This window comes from Triticum dicoccoides, chromosome 3A (assembly GCF_002162155.2).
Source record: "Triticum dicoccoides isolate Atlit2015 ecotype Zavitan chromosome 3A, WEW_v2.0, whole genome shotgun sequence".
Lineage (NCBI taxonomy): Eukaryota > Viridiplantae > Streptophyta > Magnoliopsida > Poales > Poaceae > Triticum > Triticum dicoccoides.
Window position 1 is genome coordinate 548840401 of NC_041384.1, and position 11482 is coordinate 548851882.

Consider the following 11482-nt stretch of genomic DNA (forward strand, 5'->3'; position numbering starts at 1 on the left):
GAAGGTCCAAGGTATGGGAGCATTATGAAGTAGATCTGGTTCTCGTAGATGGTGATCTCAAGGATGTGTGCAAATACTGTGGAGTGCAACTTCACACCAAGTTTGGGACAAGCAGTTTGAGGACCCATATTGCAGAGGCTTGCCGATCAATTCAGGATGCTTGCAGGAAGAGGTTTTTGTTGACCATGAAAAAAACATCTGAAGGTTTGTTTGTGTTTGATGAAAAAGTTTGTCGTGAACGCATGGTCAAGTATTGCGTCCATGCTGAGATCCCCTTTCTTAAGTTTGAAGATCCCCACCTTCAGCCATGGATTGACTCAATGCAGCCAGCGTTTCAAATCAAGGGTCGTCACACAATTCGTGATGATGCAGTGAAGATGTATAAGGGAATGAAGAAAGATATCGAAGTAGAGCTACAAAATTTGGATTCTCGCATTTGCTTAACATCTGACATGTGGACATCATCACAGGACTTGGGATACATGTGCATCACCGCCCATTATATCGATGCAGAATTCAACTACAAGAAGAAGACCATAAGTTTCGCAGAAGTGAAGTATCCCCACACATGCTATGCGATAGAGGAAGAAATAGTTCGTTGCTTAACAGAATGGGGCATAAGAGGAAAATTATTCACTTTGACACTAGATAATGCCAGCAATAATACTAATGCATGTGAGGAGTTAATAAAATATCACAAACATGAGCTGCTCCTTGAAGGTCAACATTTGCATGTCAGGTGTTGTGCGCACATTCTTAATATCTTGGTTCAGGATGGAATGAAAATAATCCATGAAGCTATTGACATGATACGTGAGCTGGTGAAGTATATTGACTCTTCTCCTTCAAGACTTCAAGATTTCAATACAATTGCAAGTGGGATGGGTCTACGTGCAAAGAAAGGCATCTCTGTTGATACACCAACCAGATGGAACTCAACCTGGAAAGTACTTGTAGAAGCATTGACGTACAAATCTGTTCTCACTAGTTATGCCAACAGAAAGATGATAGATTCTCCAAGTGAGGAGGAATGGGAGAAGGCAAAAGCTATTTGTGAGTTTCTAAAAGCTTTTGAAGAGCTTACTTTGATCGTTTCAGCTCATAGGAAGCCAACTTCACATAAGTTTCTGCCAGTTGTGCTTTCTATTCGCCATGCATTGAAAGATCCGGGTTGGCAGACCTCTGATGTGTTGAAGGAATTGGCGGCAATGATGCAAACGAAGCTTGATAAATATTGGGATCCCGAGGAGAAGGAGAATGCAGATCCTAACCGTCGTAGAAAAAGCAAGGGCATTGAGTTTAACCATGCACTTGTCAATGCTACATTCCTGGATCCAAGGAGGAAAGAAGATTACTTGGATTTCTTCTATTGCAAGTTGTCTACCGACGGGGAGCAAATTACAAAACAAGTGGAGATTGCTTTAGAATGGGTGAGAAAGTATGTCAAGGAATATGAGCTACTTGCAGCGACAAGCACTGCACACTCGACACCTTCTAGTCAAGGCAATACCATTATTGGATCACCTGTTGCAGGGAAAAGGAAGTTGGAAGAAGAGTTTGCCCATCACAAGTCTCGTCGGAGGTCACGTGTACACAAATCTGAGCTTGATGCATACTTGGAAGAAGCATCCGAGAAGGTCGGTGATGACTTTGATGTCTTGGGTTGGTGGAAGAGGCATGGCGAAAAGTTTCCTATATTGGCATTTGTGGCCCGTGGCTTTCTTGCAATTCCTTTGAGCATAGTGGCATCTGAATCAGCCTTCAGTTGTGGTAAGAGGATACTAGGCGACAAGAGAAGCTCTTTGAACCCTGATATGCTAGAAGTGCTTGTTTGTGCTAAAGATTGGTTGTTCAAACCAAAGGAGGGTGAGTTAACCGCTTACATTTTGGTTCTACTACTTGTGTAGAATGGGATATATAAAGCCTACAGTATAGAAGTAATATAGAAGTGTTGATATGCCTTTAAATTAATATTTTGTTTTATTTGCAGGAGATGGACAGTAAGGACGCGGCTAAAAGTTTGGAACCAATGAAAGATAAAAATATAGTCCTGTATATACATATGCAATGGCTAGTGAAGTTTTGAAGTTGGTGGCCAAGTTGGCTCTTTAGAACATCCTGATCATCAATAAAATACTAGAATGCACAAGTTGACATTTTGTAACGGGACAAGCAAATTGTTATGTTTATAAGTCTACCTTTTTCTGATGTTGCACAAGTTAGTGGCACCTCTTTGGTGTCCTTTCTTTATTTTACTAGAAAAGGCTAAAGAATCACATCCATGCTCTTGTATATTCCAGGTTATTCACTTTGTCATACGCACCTACTTTACATAGTGTAAAGCAGCCATATGTAATATGTTGCCAAAAATTACATAAACCTGGGAGAAGCTGGAGCATGGCATGAGCAACTAGTGTTCCAGACTCATAGTTCTAAAAATTGTGTCTTTCAGATCAAGGTACAGGTTGACTACTACCGCCATGAGAACTCGGTGACATCCATCATCGGCAGACAGCGTAACGCAATCCCGGCTTGGAATCCATTATCGGCCTTAATTCAGCTTCGTTTGTTATTACCTATGTACTTCAAGTGCTGGTAGTGCAGAATGTGTATGCTGTCAAGTGTAATATTTGTGCTTCAGAATCTGTGTTTTGTACATGTTATGAAGCTGTCAAGTGTTCATGTTATGAAACTGTCAAGTGTTCATCAATTTAGGTGTTGGTAGTGCAGAATATGTAAGCTGTCAAGTGCAATGTCTGTACATGTTATTAAGCTGGTGCTATGTTTTAGCAGTCAAGTGCAGGATCGTACATATATTGAGTTGTACATGTATGGGTGGGGAACTGATATAGAATCATAGGCTAAAACCATAGTTCCTAGAACGGGTTAGTTTGGTTTTGGGGAATTTGTCATGTGGTTTGGTTTGGGCTGGGTGCCAATGCCAATTACGTGGTGTTAGTTTGGTTCAGTTTCCAAAACGTCATCACATGGGTTCAGTTCAGGTTTGGTTTGGTTACCCACCCATTCTCAGATTTACCTACATGGTGGGTGGAGTGCTTTCCTCTAGTGCCGGCAGTGGCAAAATTTCGTGTTTTGACCCTTTTCTAAAACCTATTCGAGATCTGATCCTAGATTGAAAAAATTTCAAAATCTGACCATTTTGCTACCGTCAGAGTCCATGGCGGTAGGGTCTAACAGCCTACCGCCAGGGACTTTGACAGTTGAAAACATCGTTACCACCAAACGGGTTGGCGGTAGCCTGACGGTAGGCACGAGCACGCACTGTGTTCAATACTTATGAGGTTTTTGGCGGTAGGGCATGCAACCCTACCGCCAGGGTCCTTGGCGGTTGGCTGTTATACCCTACCGTCATGGTCCCTAGAGGTAGCAAAATGGTCAAATCTAGAAAAAAATTCAAACTAGGGTCAGATCTCGAATAGGTTTGAAAAAAGGGTCAAAACACGAAATTTAGCCGCCAGCAGTAGTGTGATCAAGATTTTTTTAAGGGCATCATGGCTAGCTTTATTAATCACACGGTAAAGATACATCATCTATGAACTTACAATAACCAGATAATCTCGTGGCTCATTTGTCCAAACACTAGAAAAATTATTTAAAAACTGTAATTAGGCACATGCGCCGCTTTATTAACCGAACAACAACAATGTTTAAATTTGACCCTTCCCATGATTGAACTAATATCAACACACTCACCAAAGATAGCCACAGCTGCATCCCATCATCTTGGTTACCCAGTACAAAAATTAGTGCTGCTGTAGCCCGTAGGTGTGCACTGTCCTGGAGCAAAGCAAGATGCGCGGCAGCAGAACCAACTCCATATGGAGCCACGCATGAAGGGTAGGCAAATGGCTATGCAAAACAAATCGATTTACATACACTAAGCACGTGCTGCACTCAACAGTACGGCTCGGCTTCGCCAAGCGTATGGTGTATATAAATGTTTCAACTTTCATTTCAAGCCACCCCAGGCCCCAGCGACAGCACGTTCATATCTACTTTTTTCGCCTGCCCAGTCCAGAGCCAACGCCCCCGGCGACAAAAACCAAGGTTTCATGGAGGCAGCGCGAATATACAGTCAGCAACATTGACTTACGACAATATCACAATATACAAGACTCCGACTACTTCTTCTACGAAGAATATGACCATTATTACCTACAGTGAGCAGTCTGACGCCGGTTATCTGCCGGCGGACAGTTCGATGGCGTCCTGGTTGTAGATGGAGTCCTCGCCCCAGTCGAACCGCTGCTGCATCCGCTCGTAGTCCTCCCTCCTCGTCACCTCCACCTGCTGCCACTCCTCCCACCGCTCCGCCAGGCCTTCCCCTTCCAGCATCCTTACCACCTCCGACATGGAGGGCCGGTCCTCAGGCGACCCCTGGGTGCACAGCAGCGCGATCTGCATCATCATCTCCACCTCCTGCCTGTCGAAGCTGTTGTTCAGGTTTCGGTCCACGATGGCGTCTAGATTCCCCTCTCTTTGCAGCTTCTTCACCTGCACATTTGTGGCACCAGCATTATGCTTTGGATCACATGCTTCGGCGTTCAGGATTTATCTTAACTAGTGTAGCAGAATGCATGTCTTTTTGTTCAACAAGTGCGAGTCTCTTAAGTTGTTGTCCATAGAGTTCTTCATACACAAAGCTTACTCAGTAGCAGCTTGAATCAATCAAGTTTAGACGGGGTGGGAAGTGGAGTTGACTTACATGATCAAGTAACAACACGTCATCTTCTTCCTCCAGACGTGAAAAGTCAATGGCACGCTGCCCGGTGACCACTTCAAGAAGCATTATACCATAGCCGAAAACATCAGTTCTCTCAGATGACTTCCCTGTGGACAGATATTCTGGTGCAATGTGACCCATAGTCCCTCGGACTTGAGTGGTCACAGATGTCTTCTGTACATCCACCAACTTTGCCAAGCCAAAGTCGCCGACAACTGGTTCGAAACCTTCATCAAGCAAGACATTCGCGGCCTTGACATCACGGTGTATGATCTTAGGATTGCAGTGCTCGTGCAGGTACTCCAGTCCGCGCGCTGTGCCTATAGCCACTCGTTTCCTTGCATTCCAATCTAATATTGGTTCCCCAGGTTTAAATTCTGCACCATTCAACATTTCAACACAAGGAGCACATAAGAGAAAAGTATACAGATGGAAAGAAAACAGAAAAACTAACAAATAGAATTAGTCATTGTAAACTGAAAGGTAATGAATGTCCACAACAAAAACGAAGCAGACTAGAAAAACATTTAAGAAAAATCATGTTCTGGATGTAGAAGCAAATTGCATTTCACTCACTATAATCATTTAATAAACACTGGATGTTGGATTTTACTGACTGGCCCTTTTTCCTTTCTTTCATCACTTACCTGGATGGTATATCTCGGAAGATTATTTGATATTGCATTTTGGTCTATCTGTTCTTTACTCAGGATTTATACTGCCTACCAAGTAACTGTCTAGATCATTTTACGACTTACTAGAAACAAGTCTATGCATGCTGGCATCTTGCATTGGTAAAGCAAAATGAGCATATGAAATATAAAGATTCCAACAGGAAGCTATCTAAATTTTTAGAAGTACATTAGAATTGAAGTTACTAAGCCTAAATGAAGGTCCAAGACCAGTTACAGAATCTTTAAGCACATTGATGAAGGATCTGAGAAACTTCATAGAGTAGCACAACCGTAGGATTGCAGGAGATGAATCAGCTGGTCGATTGGTTAAGAAGAAAGAAAGTACCTCGCAAACGGTAGGCTACGCTAAGATTCTGCATGAAAGGATAAACAAGTAGACGTTCTGTTTGTGTTGTACAGAACCCAATCAATCTTAAAAGATTCCGGTGAACTGCAACACTAATCAGCTCAACTTCACGCAGGAAGGCAGCCTCCCCACCAGGACTTTCATAATCAGTTAACCGCTTTACGGCTATCTTAGTGCCATCTGGAAGTGCTCCTTTATATACTTTTCCAAAGCCCCCTTGTCCAAGAACATTTTTCTCACTGAAGTTATCAGTAGCGAGTTGTAATTCTCGCCATGCAAACCTTTTCAACTGCCCAAATGCAATTCTTCGGTCATCCTCACCTGTGGAAGTTATCAGATCTGTTAGTTAAATGAAAGAAAAATCTCGGCCTCTGCATACGAGGAATGCATTCAGCTACATATGATTGGTCAGTTCAATGCAATGCAACACATGAAAACTTCAAATTTGTAAGCTGGACATTGTGCCTCAAAAACACAGATGGTGCTACAGAGAAGTCGCAAAAGATGCTGGACACTAACTATTTCCATATAGCCAGAAACACTGTTACATGTGGTTCAGTAACAAAAAATCTGTGTATGCATACATAAACCAGTAAACCACATCTTTGTTTCGATAAGCTAATGAACAAGACTACAGGGGAAAAAACTATGAAGACAAACAAAGCGCCATATACACTACCTGATACATCCACAAAAACTTCACGCAGATGACCTTTTCTCCTTCCATTACAGATAATAAATAGAGCCCCTATGATGAGCAGCCCTATCACTCCACCAACTGTTCCAAGGACAATGCCTATTGTCGAACCATGGGATGAACCTATTAAAGAGTGATAAAATTAGCATATGCCTCAAAATCATTTTACAGACGTCAAATCAACACTCTACGTTTTGTGCTATCTGACAAGTGTACAATGCAGAACAGAAAAATATGACCCAGGGAAAAAACAAAAGAAAATATGGCTGGTTACCTTGGTAAGGCGAACTTGATGCACAAGGATGAGCGAAGTTTGCTCCACAAGTCAAGTTATTGCCAGAAAAGCTGTGAAAGAAATGAACCTTTGTTAGACCTTCTAATTAACACACATAGAATTAAATGTTATAATGACTCCCATTACTTGTAACGTGCAACTTGAAATAGTTGAGCAGGTATTGGACCGGAGAGATTATTGTAGGCCAACCGACTGTCATCATAAGAAAGAAATTAGTTGTATATGATAGGAGATTAAGAAAAATAGATATAAGCTCTTGTGGACAGAAATCACGAATATTAATATTACTAGTTTGCTGCTTACATGTCTGTCAAGCTTGAGATGGTTGCCAGTGTATCAGGAACAGTTCCACTTAGTCTGTTTTGACTTAGTATCCTGGTTACAGAACAAAAGGTGAATGGGAATCAGGGAATGTTAAATTACTGATGTTCATGACATTAAGTAGTAACAATTCTGATACATACAAGAGTTGGAGCTTCGAAAGATGGCCAAGAGAAGCTGGGATTTCTCCAACCAGCAGATTTTCTTCCAAATCTAAGCTTGTCAAACTAGATAGGTTCCCAAGCTGCTCTGGTATGGTACCGGTAATCTTGTTACCAGGTAAGGACCTGCAATGTCATGCACCACAAAGATTAACAAAAGTTGGAGAACGTGATCACATGACACAATACGACCATCACTTCATCTAGCAAGCATAGAAATATAGTCAGCATTTCTCACACCTGTTCCTATAGAATCATAAGGTAGAGACATAGAGTGGTCTTTTCAGCAAAATAAAAGAGTAAGATACAGTAGCTATTCTATCACAACAACCACTTAACATCTAAAAGATATTCTATTGCTCTAGACGAGTACACTTACAGAACATTCAAATGCTCGAGGTCTCCAATTCTTGGCGACAGAACTCCAGTGAACCCCATAGAAGCCAATGTTCTGCAGGAGGGTATCGGGTTAACTCATGATAAAACTGAATGTCTTAGTAAGAAATATGAATAACACGGTAAACAGAACCATATGGAGGCTTAGCAAGTGTTACAATGCATTTATAGAAAGTGGAGGTATATATGTGTCTGTCACATACTACCTCTGTACCGAAATAGAGTACTTGTAGTACCAAAATACTGGAGTAGTTTCATAACAAGTATGTTAGAAACCTTTATGTATGTTAGGAACCTGGCCCAACATCTTAACAAAACAAAACTCCATCCCTCCTTTTCAAGCTCGACATCCGGAAGGCTTTTGACTCGGTGCGTTGGGACTATATAGTTGACATTCTTCAGCGGAGGGGCTTCCCTAGCAGATTTCAGGATTGGATTGCCGTCCTCCTTGGAACTTCTTTATCGAGGGTCCTTCTCAATTGGGTGCCGGGCACTTCGATTACGCATGGCCAGGGTCTTAGACAAGGAGATCCGTAATCGCCGCTGCTTCGTCATTACCATCGATCCGCTGCAACAAATTCTCGACTTGGCCATGAGGCTTTGCCTCCTCCTTAAAATCTGGGGACGTGGCACCATCTTCAGGACATCCCTATACCCGGATGACAGCTGTTTTCATGGCACCAATAAAGGAAGATATCCAAAACCTTGCTTGTACTCTACATGGGTTTGGTGAGGTGACGTGGCTGCAATCAAACTTCCACAAGAGCTCGGTTGTGCCTATCTGGTGTGGGTACTTGGACTTGGAGAACATCCTCAGAGGGGCTGCCTGCCATACGCACTTCTTTCCAATTGAGATATCTAGGCCTGCCGCTCTCGGTGTGGCAGCGCAGGCGGATAGACTTTCAACACCTCGAGGACAAAATCGCGGTGAAGCTCGTTCCTCGGGAGGGCATGAACATCACTTCGGCTGGTCATGGGGTGCTCGTGAAATCGATCCTCAACTCACAAACGATCGCCACCTTACGCCACTTGTCATCCCCCCACCCATCCTCAAAAGTATTAACAAGGTTGAGAGAGCATTTCTTTGGTCGAGGACCAATAAGGTGACGGGCGGGAAGTGCAAGGTGGGACTCCCCGTGGTTGCATGGCACAAGCCAAAAGACATCGCCCCGCTCATCTTAAAAGTGATTGGCATGAGCCAAAAGACTCCCCGTGGTCTTTCTTGGAACCACGTCCCGAATTCGTCGAGCTTTGGTCTCATCTTGCTCAAGTTCCTTTGAACTAGGATGTTGACAACTCCATCCATTGGAAGTTCTCTTCTAACAGGGAATACTTCGGCGGCGGAGGCATAAAAGGCTTAATTCTTGGGAGTTATCCTCACTCCAATGAACAAGATCATTCGGAAAGTGTAGGCTCCCCCAAAGGTCTTTTTTTTTGCATGGCTTGCTATCCAAAATAGGGTGTGGACGGCCGACCACTTGGAGCGGCGCCGTTGGAAAAATTGCGGCCTTTGCCCTTTGTGCAAGCGTGAGTATGAGTCCGCCGCTCACCTCTTCTTCAAATATCGATTCACATTGAGGTTTTGGCGGATGCTCAAGGATTGGTTAGGACTCGCAGACATCGACCCCTCCCAATAAGCGACTCATCATTCTACCGGAAGTTGGTGGATCAACACAGCTACATGAAGCAAGGCGATGGTATCCCTCATAATGTTCACCAATCGAGCCATCTGGAATGACAGAAATGCTTGAGTATTCCGAAAGAAATCTATGCCGCCACTAATTATTTTGGCAAACTTTAGCAAAGCTTTGGGTTTTCGCGGGGTCGAAGCATTTGAGTAATTTATTGCCGGGAGTAGTGGCTTTGTATTAATATATAGTTTGGTTCCTCTTATGTTCCAAACCTTGTCTTCTCTTCTTAATTAGTGGATGAGGCGAATCTTTTGCCTCTGTTTCAAAAGCAGATGCACCTCAAATAATACTTGGACTTGTTTGCACAAATCGTAAGAGCTAACCAGAAATGGATATGGAATGCAAACGAAATAATCCCAGCTTCTAGCTACATGATCTATGGGAAAATATTGGCAGTACACAAAGTAAGCAAAGTGGCGAGAGATCCAGAATGGCAACTTACACTTGCACAACATTATTGTTACTGTCACAAATAACAGAATTCCAAGTGCAAGGGTTAACTTGATTTTGATTCCAGTCTGTAAGCTGTGTGCCAGTAGCGTTCAGCTTCAGCTTCATATCATATAATGCATCACCTAAGGAAACAAATGATATTTCATTGTTGATCATAAGAATATATGTTGCTTAATTAATCTAATCCATGATTGTGAATGTGCTCCAAAAGGATGGAATGACTATACAGATGATAGACATGCAAGCGGACCTTGGCGATCAGACGCTGCAAACGAGAGCAGAAATGTCAAAGTCATAATGATGCCGATCAGCCCCATCTTTCCTTTATTGTCACTGTAGTACCAATTGACTTCCTTATGAGAAGTTGCCCAGCTAGAAAATATGCACAGATTAATAATAGTAGCAGCAATCCATTGGCTACCTGGTTAAACAAAATCAGATCAGTGTGGAGCACACGATAAAAGAAAAACAAAAACATAGGTATTTCAAGTACACTATCGTCAGAGAAGATGGTTGGCTACAACATAAACCAGTACAAATCAATCTTCGCTTGCCTTGAAGACATTAATTCGAGTACTGCACATACAATTTGTAAACATTTGCCCCTAGAAGCATTATCACAAACACCTGATCAAGCAAAATCCTGTCACATATAAACTTGAACATGCACTGGAAAATCATGCATCCAGTACTCATCAAGGAATAATCAAAATTATGCTCTCACAACATCAAATCTACAGCAAGTGCTCATCCAATACAGAAATCAGGACAAAAATTGAACAAACAGACGATGCAAGAGGAAGGGGGCAGGGGGGTGAGGGGAGAGGGAGGAAGGACGAAGGAGTTGTGGCTACCTGCCTACTGACTGGTCGCCGGCGTAGCTCCTGTACTAGCGGCTGGGCGCGCCGCGGCGGCGGGCCGGCGGCGGCTAGGAACCCTAGCTGTCACGCTCGGGAAGGACTCTGGCCGTTCGCCCGGGAAGTGAGGCGCTCTCTTCGTTCGCTCGCTCGCTCGCTCGCTCGGCTAGCAAGCATACACGCACGCACGGGGAGAGGGGCGGCTACCAATCAGCCTGGCCAGCCGCCGCAGCGCACCTGGGGAAGGATTCCTTCCGAAGGAAGCAGTCAGCCTGCGCAACCGCCGCCGCCGCCAGTGCGCGAGTGGAGGTGGATGTGGAGGTGGAGGCGGAGGCGGAGGCGTGGGTGGACGACCCGAGCGGTTGACTCCCCCAGACGCCGAAATGGACCGCGGCTGCGACTGGTGAATCCATTTCAGGCAGGCGGGGCGCAACTTGGTTGGGTTGGTGGGTTCTCCATTTTCGCCCTCCCTTCGATCCCCTTGAGATAAGACGGAATTGGGGTCGCTCGCTCTGCTCGGGCGGCTGGGGCGGCTGGGCTCGGGTTCGCTTCGGATGCCGCCGGGACAGACAGTGGTGCTCCGCGTGCCTTTCCGTGACTCGCCGCAGATTCCCGCAACCGAACGCGAGCGCCTAGCTAGAGATAGCCCCATGCGCTGTCGCTCCGCGAGGTCGCTTTCCGGTTAGCTCACGCCTTTCTGCCCGTGTCCTGTTTTCTGTTCAGTCCGTCCACTGGGCAGCGATGGCGCGGCAGGCTGGACTTGGAGACTTGGACGGACGGGTGATCGGTTTTCTCCCAGTAGTACCATCGATCGTTTTTGCGGGCC

At 44.3% G+C, this 11482-nt stretch overlaps 1 protein-coding gene across 4 annotated transcripts; it reads right to left on the reverse strand.

Annotated features, from left to right (window-relative positions):
- Nucleotides 1–3867: 3867 nt before the first annotated feature.
- LOC119269094 (LRR receptor kinase SERK2) lies at nucleotides 3868–11221 on the reverse strand. Of its 4 annotated transcripts, none has more exons than XM_037550847.1 (12): nucleotides 10658–11221; nucleotides 10050–10220; nucleotides 9789–9921; nucleotides 7639–7710; nucleotides 7242–7385; nucleotides 7081–7152; nucleotides 6904–6969; nucleotides 6757–6827; nucleotides 6465–6605; nucleotides 5765–6106; nucleotides 4727–5121; nucleotides 3868–4515 (listed from the first exon to the last, which is right to left on the reverse strand). In XM_037550847.1, exons 2-12 carry the CDS (start codon nucleotides 10114–10116, stop codon nucleotides 4201–4203), a joined length of 1818 nt encoding a protein of 605 aa, XP_037406744.1. In that variant the 5' UTR covers nucleotides 10117–10220; nucleotides 10658–11221; the 3' UTR covers nucleotides 3868–4200. The 4 variants fall into 4 exon arrangements, with proteins under 4 accessions (XP_037406744.1, XP_037406745.1, XP_037406743.1 ...); XM_037550848.1 differs by having other exon boundaries at nucleotides 10050–10132; nucleotides 10654–11221; XM_037550846.1 differs by having other exon boundaries at nucleotides 10050–10216; nucleotides 10654–11221.
- Nucleotides 11222–11482: the final 261 nt, after the last annotated feature.